A 13255-nucleotide genomic window follows, 5' to 3' on the forward strand; every position below is an offset into this window, starting at 1 on the left:
TAAGCAACAGTAAGGGGCCCTTTTACTAAGCTGTGTGTGCTTTATAAAGATTAAAATCCACTACCACAGGGTACACTCAAGCATCCCACATGTTACGATTTGGCCCATGTTTCATGCTCTCATTCATCTCGCCACCTGGTGGCTGCTATGGATTGACTGCTGGCTGTTTCCCATGTTCCAGAAGGTACTCCGGTCCGGTCCGGATCTTCCAGCCCTCCGGACTGTCTTGGGAGTTTTTGGAACTAAGCAGTACCCGTACCTGGTGACCTCCCTTGTACTTTGCCTTCATTAACCACCTGGATGCTTTCTAGTTTGCCTTGCAACAGAGGTCCTCAGAGGAGTTTCCCTCGGCGAGAGTTATTGCAGTGCGTCTGTGCTATTTTCCGGTTTCAGCTTTGGCCCTGCTTATCTCCTGGTTTACTCTACTGTCTGCTGCCTGCCCAAGACCCGGCTTATCTCCTGGTTAATTCTACTGTCTGCTGCCTGCCCAAGACCCGGCTTATCTCTTGGTTTATGCTACTGTCGGTTGCCTGCCCAGGACCTGGCTTGTCTCCTTGTTGGTATCCTGTTCCTGCCCTGTCTGGTAAGTCCTGCCGGCCGCCTGCACCCAGGGGCTCAACTCCTGGGGAAGGGCGGTCAAGTGCAGGTGAAGTCCAGTGGTTTTCTGTCAGAGGTCTGCCTTGTCTTATGTTTTGGGTGATTCTCCTGCCGCTGCCACTCCTCGGCAGGGGTCCAAGGGCTCACTAACCCAGTGGTTTCACAGGAAGCCTGACACCACGGTAGTTTTGTGTTTGATGTGCGCTACCCATGCACTAAAAAATAGAAAATATTTTTTGGCACTGGAGCATGTTTGGGGGCAGAGAGTAGGCATGCCCAGGGCTAATTAGTTAGTGCAGCCGCATCGTGCTGCATTAACTGATTAGGGTGTGGTTAGTGCAAGAGCCTTTACCATCTAGTAAATAGGTGGCGGTAAGGGCTCACGTGCAAATGGGAAAATTTGCGTGTGGCCATTAATACAGAAAATGGGAAATGTGGCCATTTTACGGCCACACTAAAAGTGGCCTTAGCTCGTGGAAAAGCACCACTCTACTGATACCGCAGGCCACTTTTCAGCACAGCTCAGTAAAAGGACCCCTAAGTTTGTTTGGTTCCATTCTCTTTCCCTACAGGATTCCTTCCTTCTCCCCCCCCCCCCTCAAAGCATTTAACTGGCCAGGATCGGCACCTGGCCAGGCAAATGCTGATAACCAGCTATCCGGCGATATTCAACGGGGGATAGCCAGCGATCTCCCACTGAATATCACCAGTTAGTGGCTAGCAGATAGCCAGTTATATCGGCCGACATAACTGGCTATCTGCCGATTTTCAGCCCCACTTTAGCGGCTAGTGAGATATTTTTTGGCGTTGTACACTTAAGACTCACACAGGTATTTAATGGGTCTTCATACTGTTCAGTAAATAGACTTCATCATTGGCTTTCTTTTCAACCAAGTTTGTTCACAGTAAGCTGAAACGTTTTCAGAATACCTGGTGCTATTTTTGGTACTATATGACTAGTTTTCAGTGCTTACCACTAGGGTTGCAGTCAGATTCCATTTCACACAGTAGCAATAAGTGTTCTCTATTATATCTGAAAGGTGTAAGCTTGTTACATGAATTTTAGTCTGTAGGTAATGGTGACTGAGCAACTCCCACACCAACTCCCGTTGTGCTGTTGAGACTCCATTATAATAATGGTTGAGGACTGATAAAGAATCAACGGAAATGGTTCCTGTTCTTTCCCCTCAATTTTTACGTGAAGAAAAATCGGTAGTATCAACATAATGGACAACTGTAGAGTTTATAGACCCTGCAGAGTCTTTTTTTCGCAATTAATGATTCATTTTTCTCCAGGTACATTGCTCAGGCCACTCATTAAAAACCTTTCAGGATTTCTTTATTTTGTTTTCCTATTGTGCAGGTAGTTCAAGCAAATTATTTTCCTGAGATATATAATATCAATTCTTCTCTTTTATACACATGCATTTCTTGATTTGCCTTTCTGCATCTCTTTTTCTTTTTAAAAAAAAAAATATAACCATTAGTGTATCCACACTTTGCTTGAAATCTGAGAACCAGAGGTCAGCAAGCCCTCTTACTGTCTGATTGGTCCTGGCCTACGCTTTACAACAATTGACACCTTTGAGGTAAAGCTTCCATTTTTGAGAGACATAAATGGGTGAAAAAAAATCAAACCCCTGTTGTGGATTGAAACCTTTGTCACAAAGATGATAAGGGTTTATGGTATCACCTAATGGGAAGTTCGCTTTAGTTTATTCACCTTTTCAGTTAAGAAAATCTATAGTTATAAAAATAAAAAGATAACTATCATGAAAGAGAAACAATATAATGAGAGATGTCTTTGCAACCAGCCATTACCCCAGCACCCAGAACGTCATCACTGTCGAAGGCCTTTTCAAACAGACTTCATGGAACACATGCATGCCTTGTCTTGCTTCTATAGAACTTTGCCTTGTAGGATAGATAAAGGAGGTGATCACCATACAACATTTAGCTCTTCCCCATTGGCTTTCACAGATTTCATATTGTGATCAGAAATCTATGGTGGATTGCTCCCACTTAAGCACCTGTGTGAGGTCTGATGCTAACTCGGCCTCTAATGTTGGAGGGTGCAAATGTTTAGGAGAGAGAGGCCCTCTCAGATGTCCCTAATTCATGGCTCCCAAAGCCAATTGTTGCCCCGTTAAGTTAGCTGCTAGCAGAAGAAAACTGGGGAGGGAAAGAGGAAGGAGAGCAGCCTATTCTTGCCACCTTTGAAGCAATGTTGTCCACGCAGCAGGAGAAGTAGGCAAGTGCCACTTCTTGCCTTTTTTAACTCCTCTCACAGGTTTCCTCTGCAGACAGAACCACTTAGGGCTCCGTTTGTGAGAGTTGTAAAATTAATATTGCAATGGGAGCCTCAAAGCCCTTGATTGGCTAGGGCCCACCAAAGAGTTAATCCTGCCCTGGATGGTATTAATTGCCCACGAGTGCAAAAGTCTGATGACTGTACATAGAAGGCAGGGCCAGCTCCAACCTCTGGTCTGCTGAAGAGCTCTCAGAAATATTCAAGGTCACAGATGACATTCACTGCCAGCCTAGTCCTTCAGATCTCCTCTGCTGAACTTTAGAATCAAGAAATATGATAAACGGAAGTCTGCGAATGCATAGAGAAGGGAGATCGGGCAGGTCTGCCGTGTCTGTTTAGAGTTACCTCTCTGGTTACCAAATCATTTGAGGACTCCCCCCCCCCCCCCCCCAACCATCTCTTCTACACATATCCAGGTACTACAAGAGAACATCTTGGTTATGAAGCAGATCAAGTAAGGACAGTTTCTCCTGTGAGCTCATTGAATATTGCTTTCCCCATAGAAACAAAGTAGGAAAAATCTGAAAATGTACATCTGAATTTCCTAAGTCTGTGTCACTCCATTGTCCTTTAGCTCTGTATCCTACTGCAGTATTTTTAAAAAGTGTACAGGATATACTGTATCTTCTCGTGCTGGTGGATTACAAATTTTCTGTGAATATTAATCACACCTTGAAAATCATTAAAAAAAAAAAAAAGCATTGGACTCTGCACTATTGTACCTAGCGTTTCTTTTTTTTTTTTTTTTAACATTTCCTATTTGTTTGGTAAAAGGCCACTGTTCCATTTATTATGGCTATTCCCTGTCAGGCTGGTCGTGAGCCCTTGAGCCTAGGCTGAGGTCTAGTATAGCTTTTAGGCCAAGGCCTAGGATGGACCGAACAGGTACTATACGCCACCCCAGCTATCAAGCCCTGTACACACACACACACACGACCAACTTGCACTACCAGAAAGGGGAAGATAGGGCATTCAGGTGGGCCTCACAGCCTATCGGGAACCCACTTGCTCATAATGCAGTCATACGGGCCTCACGGCCTAACCGGAACCAACTCAAACACAGGGAAGGGAGAAAGAAAAAAATGAGGGGTCCCCACGGGGACTAGAGCACCAACACACTAAGTGCTCGCTAAGAACACAAGGGAAAAATGAACTAAGAGAGGTAACTATAGGAAACACGTCAGGCTGTACGCCACAGCACACAAAGGAAATGAGGGACTGAGAAATATGGATACAGAGAGCAGAGACCCCCATCAGACAGGAGAGGGAAAAGCCAGCAAAAAATAGAGAGTCGGGCCTTAGACACACCCCGCTCAGAAAGAGCAGTACACAGTAATAGCGAGGGTAGTGCCAGCAAAAAAGAATTAAAACAGTCACAAGGGAAAGACTGCTCCAAACACTCAGCTGCCAGAGGCAGGCAAAATACTGCAGTCAAAGGGTTAACCAGGCTTTGAACACACAGCTGCCAGAGGCAGGAACACTGCAGACAAGGGTTAATGTAAACACAGGGAAAAACAAACAAACAACCACCACAGAAAGAAACAAAGGTCCCGAGTCTGCCACAAAAGAAGCATGACAAATTACAAACTCAGCACAAAGGGTAACTCCAAGGGAAACAAAATAAACAACCTAGAACAGAATGATAAACAAGCTTACCACAAAGCACCACAGTCAAACAGAGGAAATCACAGGTGAGGGAAGACGGGTAATCAAACACACTGGAAGCAGCAAAGACAGAGCAATTGAGGGCTACAGCAAGGAAGGAGAAAGCAAACTCCACAACACACAGAGCAAAACCTCAAACAGCGCAAGGTAAGGCTTCAGCAAAAAACAAAGGGCAACGCCAAAGCAAGGGTTGTAGGGAAGGATAAGCTTAAGTAGATCAGACTGACGTCAGCTCAGCCCAGATGGGCCAATCAGGAACGGTTCCAGACATTCCCCTGTCTGACTAGCAGAGTTAAACAGAATCATAACATTCCCCCTGTTTTGGATAATATCCTTCCTTCAGGTCACATTCAGCTGTTTACCCTACAGTCACCAGTTCAGTGCGAAAGGATGAACTGATTTCTATTGATCATCATCTTCCTAATATTGTAGTCAGCTATTGTCCACTTTAGAGAAATAATCTTGCTACTGACCTACTTTATTAGAATGTAATGAACCAGTAGCAAATCATCTTGGGATTGTTTCAGAGTCCATAAATCACTTCTTATATGATGCCATGAATTGTTGATTTTTTGCAAGCATGATTTTTTTTTGTGCAATTTATTTTCCTTCCAGAAACTCTGTGGGCCTGAAATTGAAAGCGAGTTATATGTTTGCTGGCAGGTAGTGTATTGCTTAACTCGCTGATGTCTCAATTTTCAGCGCCTCTGTGAATAAAATCAAGCTCCTTAAGTGGATAAATGGCAAAAATGTATCCATATAAAAAATGAACCAGAATTGGGGTGGGGAAACATGGAGCCAGGACTTAGTTACCCTTTTATTAAGCTGTGTTGGACTCTAACATACACCTAATGCAGAAAAAAATGGAGTATTGTCAGACACACTCAGGCATCCTGAGGTAAATGTGAAGTCTGTGTGTCATGGTCAGAGAGTGGGCATTCCTGCGCTTACCAGTTAGCGCATTTACATTACCTCATACTAACTGGTTAACACATAGATAACACAGGAGCCCTTACCACATCCAAAAGTGCTCATACGGTAATTTTAAAAACTGGTCGTGCATTTATGGCAATATGAGTGCATGGACAGTAATGCAAAAAAATAGCAAAAAGGCATTTTAAGGCTGTGGTAACAATGGCCTTAGCATGCAGGAAAGACCCATGGAAGAATGTGCTAAGGCCATTTTTTACACCAGCTTAATAAAAGGACCCCTTGATCATTGAGTGGTGATCTTACATAAGTATTGCCATACTGGGACAGACCAAAGGTTCATCAAGCCCAGCATCCTGTTTCTAACAGTGGCCAATCCAGGTCACAAATATCTGGCAAGATCCCAAAACACTTTATGCTGTTTATCCCAGAAATAAGCAGTGGATTTTCTCCAAGTTCATTTTAATAATGGCCTATGGACTTTTCCTTTAGGAAGCCGTCCAAACCTTTTTTAAACCCCTCTAAGCTAACCGCCTTTATCACATTCTTTGGCAACGAATTCCAGAGTTTAATTACACGTTGAGTGAAGAAATATTTTCTTCGATTCATTTTAAATTTACTACTTTGTAGCTTCATTGAATGCCCCTAGTCTTAGTATTTTTGGAAAGAGTAAACAGATGCTTCACGTTTACCCTTTCCACTCCACTCATTATTTTATAGACCTCTATCATATCTCCCCTCAGCTGTCTTTTCTCCAAGATGAAGAGCCCTAGCCGCTTTAGCCTTTCCTCATAGGGAAGACGTCCTATCCCCTATATCATTTTTGTCGCCCTTCTAATTCCACTATATCTTAAGCCACTAGCCCCCATATTCTATAAATGGTGACTAAAGTTGCATGTGCAAATCAGCACTCATAGCCAATTTGTCTGCACACCTTAATTGCTTAACAAGCCAATCAGCACCGATAATTGGCTGCTAAGAACCAATTATTGGTATTAATTGGCCTTAATTAGGATTGACGAATAGATCGTATTTTATAATGATCCACATGTAAATCCTAACGCTTGTAAATTTTGGGGATCTTTCAGGAGCATTCCAAAATTTTATATGCGTAAATGTAGAATTCAGCCGAACCATGCCTAATTTAGGTGCCGGCATTTACACCAGCTTTTAGCAGTCATAATTGTCAGCACCTAAAGTTAGGCGTGGTTTATGCCCTAAGCACCATTCTATAAAGGATGTGTACCCTTTATAGAATAGCGCTCAGTACTTAAAATTTTTGGCATTGATTTGTAGATACCACTTATAGAATTTACCCCGAAGTGGATAAATCACCCCCCTCCCTGATAGTCTATGGTAGATGGCTTTTTTTTTAATGACAGCCACCAAGGATAAAAAAATGTGGATATTCAGAGGTAGTACGTGGATAGTGGCTGCTGCTGAATATCTGGATACTGTGGTGAGTGCCTGGCCCTATCTGGGTTACTTATAGCTGCTCTCCGGATTACTTATCTGAACACACTTAGGACAATTTGCAGCCCTAAGTTATCCGGATAGTTATCTGGGTATAGCACTGAAAATCGACACTAGCCGGATAACTTTGGTCTCTGTCCCAACTCCACCCTCAGACTGCCCTGCAGTGTTCCCTCTGAGCTGAGCAGGAGTCCTCCACCTTCAGTTTTGCCAGTGGGGGGAGCTGTTTCACTGTTATATTTTCAATAGTGAGGGACAGGCAAGCTCTGCAGAACTCCAGGGAACCTGCGTGTCCCTAGCGATTGAAAACACAATACTGAAGCACCACTCCCCACTGGCAGAAATGCAGTAGGAAGAAGACTACCACTCAGCTTTGAGGGAACTGTGCTCCTCTCGCATTATCCAGATAAATGCTTAAGCATCTGCATGATTGCAAGTTAGATGTATATGCAGTGATGTTGGTAAACGGATAGCGCCACCAAATACAGGAATAAAATGGAGCTGATGCTACCACTTAACTGTAGACACAGACGGCTGAATATTGGGCCCTAAATTTCTATCCTGAGCCAGCAAACTGATTTTTGCAGTAACTTTGACCCTTAATTTTGCTTGATCCTCAAAAAAATTTTTTTTGTTTGTTTCCTTCTGCACTTTTCCATCATTGGTGTCTTTCCTCCTCAATGTGTGATTATTGCTGTTTTGTTTTGTCCCCCTCCCTCTTTGTCCATAGGCTGTTTGCAGAAGATTTCAGTTTGGATTCCTCCTATACACAGTAAGTTAGTCCTCCATGAACGTATGTGCTTCAAGCTTTCTCCTGGAGTCAGAAACGCAAGGGTAATCCTTTGCTTGACTACACAACTTTAAGAGTTGGCATGAGAGGCAGCTCTTGCTGCCAAGGCTGCCCAAAGTTCTCCACAGACAGAGCCGCCCGAACCAAAGGCAGCAACCAAGTCCCACATTCCACTAGCAAATCTTCAAGTGATAATGTACAGCACAGTTGCATACATATTTCAATCAATCCATTAAAAAAAGGTCAATCTTTGAACTTTAAATCCACATAGTCAGACTAAGGGAGGCCGCAAACCCTGAATTTCAATGGGATTTTGCATGGAAGGGGCTTGAGTATGCACCTTGGGGGTAATTCTATGACCGTGCTAGTGTGTGTGTATATATATATATATATATATATATATATAGATAGATAGATAGATAGATAGATAGATACAGTGGGGGAAATAAGTATTTGATCCCTTGCTGATTTTGTAAGTTTGCCCACTGACAAAGACATGAGCAGCCCATAATTGAAGGGTAGGTTATTGGTAACAGTGAGAGATAGCACATCACAAATTAAATCCGGAAAATCACATTGTGGAAAGTATATGAATTTATTTGCATTCTGCAGAGGGAAATAAGTATTTAATCCCTCTGGCAAACAAGACCTAATACTTGGTGGCAAAACCCTTGTTGGCAAGCACAGCGGTCAGACGTCTTCTGTAGTTGATGATGAGGTTTGCACACATGTCAGGAGGAATTTTGGTCCACTCCTCTTTGCAGATCATCTCTAAATCATTAAGAGTTCTGGGCTGTCGCTTGGCAACTCGCAGCTTCAGCTCCCTCCATAAGTTTTCAATGGGATTAAGGTCTGGTGACTGGCTAGGCCACTCCATGACCCTAATGTGCTTCTTCCTGAGCCACTCCTTTGTTGCCTTGGCTGTATGTTTTGGGTCATTGTCGTGCTGGAAGACCCAGCCACGACCCATTTTTAAGGCCCTGGCGGAGGGAAGGAGGTTGTCACTCAGAATTGTACGGTACATGGCCCCATCCATTCTCCCATTGATGCGGTGAAGTAGTCCTGTGCCCTTAGCAGAGAAACACCCCCAAAACATAACATTTCCACCTCCATGCTTGACAGTGGGGACGGTGTTCTTTGGGTCATAGGCAGCATTTCTCTTCCTCCAAACACGGCGAGTTGAGTTCATGCCAAAGAGCTCAATTTTTGTCTCATCTGACCCATAGGCGTAGTTTGACTGTTTCATTTGGGGGGGCAAAGAATGGGCGGAGCATATTAGCATATCATTTGCATGTATACATATGCAAATGAATATGCTAATATGGAGGAAGGAAATGAAATTTACAGGCAAAATATCACAGATGCACATTTCAAAAAGCTGACACATTTCAATTAATAAATTATGAATAAAATACTTTTATTTACCTTTGTTGTCTGATCATTTAGTTTTCTATTCTTTGGTCCCAGTGTCTTCTTTCCATTTGATATTTTTTCTCTCAACATGTCCACCATCCTCCTGTGTCCTTATGCGTCCTGTCTACCATCTGTAGCCCTGTCCTTATCCTTTCTCCAGTTTCAGCATCTGCCCTCAAAGTGTTCCAATCCAGCCCTTAAATTCAGCAATTTCCCCTCCATCCAAATCCAGCATGTCTCCCCTCCATCCATGTGCATGAACTTCCTCTGTCTTTCCTCCCCTCCATCCATGTCCGGCATTTCTCCTCTCTCCCTTCCACTCCATCCGTGTGCATCTCCTTCTTCCCTCCCCTCCATCCATCCATGTCTTTCTCTTCTACCCTTCCATCCAGTGTCATCCCTCTTTCTCTCTCCATCCTTCTACCCATTACCCTCTCCCAATCCTTCCATCTATTGTCTCCTTCTCCTTCCATCCATTGTCTCCCTCTATATCTCCTTCCTTCTAAACAGTTCTCTCTCTTGACCCTTTTCCATTCAGCATGTCCTCTCTATCCCCATCCTTCCAGTGTCTTTCCTCTTTCCCTCCCTACCCTTACGTCCAGTGTCTTCCCTCTTTCTGCCCCCTCCTTCCAGCATTTTCCCTCTTTCTCCCTCCTTTCATTCAGCATTTCTCCGTCTGACAGCTAGGGTCTGCCCCAGCTTCTCTCTCTCTCTCTCCCCATCTTTCCACTAATCTCTCTCTCTCTCCTCTTCCATCCAGCATCTTCTCTCTGGCTCTCCCATGCTCTCTTCCATGTCCCCTCTTTCGCTCCCCATCTCTCTCTGGCTCTCCCCTGCTCTCTTCCATGTCCCCTCTTTCGCGCCCCATCTCTCTCTGGCTGTCCCCTGCTCTCTTCCATGTCCCCTCTTTCGCTCCCCATCTCTCTCTGGCTCTCCCATGCTCTCTTCCATGTCCCCTCTTTCTCTCCCCATCTCTCTCCTGCTCTTTTGCATGTCCCTGGCTCTCCCCTGCACTTTTCCACTTTCTCTCTCTCTCCTCCAGCGTCCTCATGCATCCCACCTTTCTCTTCCTCCCCTTCTTGCTCCCATCACTCTCACTCCTTTCTCCACCCCCCTTTTCCTATTCCCTGCCATTGCTTTCCTTCCTCCCTCTTCCCCTTAGATGTGGCACCTCACATCCTCCTCTCTCCACCCCCTTTCCCTTTGGTCTAGCAGCTGGCTGGCATGATGCATCGCTCTCCCCCCCCCCCCCCCCGGACTAGTTCGGTATCGCTTTCCCCCTCCGCTCCTGTCATGTCTTTGAACGTCGAGGATTCCTTCCGGTAGCAGCAGAATCGGCAATGATGTAAGCGCTGCTTTCAGCCTGCCCCAGAAGCCTTCTCTGGACAGCGTCCCTCCTACGCGGGAAACTGTACAGAGAGTGCTTCCGGGGCAGGCTGAAAGCAGCGCTTACATCATTGCCAATTCTGCTGCTACCGGAAGGAATCCTTGACATTCAAAGACGACGTGACAGGACAGGTGCAGAGGGGGAAAGCGATACTGCAGTAGTCGGGGGGGGGGGGTGGCGGTAATGATCGCGCGGTCCACGGGAGGGAGGGAGGGAGGGAGATGTTCAAGGCAGCGGGAGCTGCACCCGGGGTGGTCCAGTCCGGTCCAGTCTGCCCTGCCCTTGCTGCACTTCTGGCTGGGGAGGCTTAGCCTCCCCAAGCCTCTTATACCGGGCGCCTATGGAGAGGGGTAGACGTACACGCTCCTCTCCGTCCGCTTGGCTTCCCTGCCCTCTCTGTCTGCGTCCCGCCCGAAAGGAAATGACGTCAGAGGAAGGCGGGACGCAGATAGAGAGGGCAGGGAAGCCAAGCGGACGGAGAGGAGCGCGTGCTTGCATGTGTTTTTTTGTTTTGTTTTTTTAACTAATGGCGCGGCGGCGCCTCGCGTCATTTGGGGGGGCATTGCCCCCCCTCGCCCCCCCCCCCCCAGTCTACGCCTATGATCTGACCACAGCACCTTCTCCCAATCACTCTCGGCATCATCCAGGTGTTCACTGGCAAACTTCAGACGGGCCGTCACATGTGCCTTCCGGAGCAGGGGGACCTTGCGGGCACTGCAGGATTGCAATCCGTTATGTCGTAATGTGTTACCAATGGTTTTCGTGGTGACAGTGGTCCCAGCTGCCTTGAGATCATTGACAAGTTCCCCCCTTGTAGTTGTAGGCTGATTTCTAACCTTCCTCATGATCAAGGATACCCCACGAGGTGAGATTTTGCGTGGAGCCCCAGATCTTTGTCGATTGACAGTCATTTTGTACTTCTTCCATTTTCTTACTATGGCACCAACAGTTGTCTCCTTCTCGCCCAGCGTCTTACTGATGGTTTTGTAGCCCATTCCAGCCTTGTGCAGGTGTATGATCTTGTCCCTGACATCCTTAGACAGCTCCTTGCTCTTGGCCATTTTGTAGAGGTTAGAGTCTGACTGATTCACTGAGTCTGTGGACAGGTGTCTTTCATACAGGTGACCATTGCCGACAGCTGTCTGTCATGCAGGTAACGAGTTGATTTGGAGCATCTACCTGGTCTGTAGGGGCCAGATCTCTTACTGGTTGGTGGGGGATCAAATACTTATTTCCCTCTGCAGAATGCAAATAAATTCATATACTTTCCACAATGTGATTTTCCGGATTTAATTTGTGATGTGCTATCTCTCACTGTTACCAATAACCTACCCTTCAATTATGGGCTGCTCATGTCTTTGTCAGTGGGCAAACTTACAAAATCAGCAAGGGATCAAATACTTATTTCCCCCACTGTATATATACAGGGTATCTGTATATATATATCTATATATACACATATATTTATCTATATATCTATATATGCCCAGAGGGCATGTGATTGGCACATGCATGTACAGGGCTGGCACAAATACGGTAAGTGGGGTAAGCACGGCAGGGGGGGCACCGACATTCGTGGGCGCCAGAAACTGTCAATGCTTACCCGTTGCATGACCCTGGACCATGACACTCCACTGGCTTTAGCCCTCCCCAGCTGCCCTGCTCTTTGAAATACTTAGCAGAGCAATGGAAGCATCTTTTTCACTGCCACTGCTCTGCCTCTAGTCAAACGGGTCTGTTGTGCCAGCACTGTGTACTCCTCTGAGTCACAAATTAACTACTTCCAGTTTTGTGAAACCAGAAGTAATCTTTGGCTCGGAGGAGCATGCGTTGCCGGCATGCCAGTCCTGTTTGACTAGAGGCAGAGCGGCAGCAGTGAAAGAGACGCTGGGGGGGGGGCACGGCGAGTGGATGGGCAGGCGCTGACTGATAGTTTGCAGGGGGGGGGGAATTTACTGATAGTTTGCAGGGGGGTGCCAGAGACCCTATGAAGGAGAGTAAGTGTCTACTTTCCTTTATAGAATACTAGGGGTTCCTTTTACTAAGGTGCGCCGAAAAATGGCCTGCGCTGTTGTAGGCACGTGTATTGGACGTGTGCAGGTGCATTTTTCAGTACGTCTGCAAAAAAGGCCTTTTTTTTGCCAAAAATGGACATGCAGGAAAATAAAAATTAGCGCATCCATTTTGGGCCTGAGACCTTACCTTAGCGGTAAGGTCTCATGTGTTAACTGGGCAGTAATTGTCAGCATGCGTACACTGCTGATTACCGCCATGGGGTAGAAAATAAAAATATTTTCTGCCACATGTATCGAACATGTGTAAAAAATGAAATTACCACCCAGGGCACGCAGTAGCCGGGCAGTAGTTCCAAATTGACACTCTGATGCATGTAGGCGCCTACTCTCGTTAGAAAAGAGCCCCTAGTAATTCAGAAGTATGTGCTTTTACAGGAGCACTTGCTCCAGCCATAGAGATGATATAAATGCTCATGCATAGTTTCAGAGACAGGTGCATAAGTTATAATATTCTATAAATTACCCCCGGATTCTATATATGGCACCCAGATTTGGGTGTGCTACCAAGATATGCATGTGAATTAATTGGTTAATGAGCTCTTAACCATCAATAATTGAGTGCCAACAACCAAGTATTGATGTTCATTGGCACTCATTAAAATTTGCGCGCATAT

General features: G+C 45.6%; 1 protein-coding gene across 2 annotated transcripts in view; it reads left to right on the forward strand.

Moving 5' to 3' along the window:
- The window catches only part of KCNT1 (potassium sodium-activated channel subfamily T member 1), a 418934-nt gene that overhangs the window by 146828 nt on the left and 258851 nt on the right, over nt 1–13255 (forward strand). The window contains exon 2 of one of the 2 annotated variants that reach the window (XM_030207586.1): nt 7707–7748. The exons of the other annotated variant lie outside the window; for it this stretch is intronic. Within the exon in view, the coding sequence (XP_030063446.1) occupies nt 7707–7748 (42 nt within the window). The remainder of the gene's footprint in view (nt 1–7706; nt 7749–13255) is intronic. 2 annotated transcript variants of the gene reach the window in all.

The sequence above is a fragment of the Microcaecilia unicolor genome, chromosome 6 (assembly GCF_901765095.1).
Source record: "Microcaecilia unicolor chromosome 6, aMicUni1.1, whole genome shotgun sequence".
Lineage (NCBI taxonomy): Eukaryota > Metazoa > Chordata > Amphibia > Gymnophiona > Siphonopidae > Microcaecilia > Microcaecilia unicolor.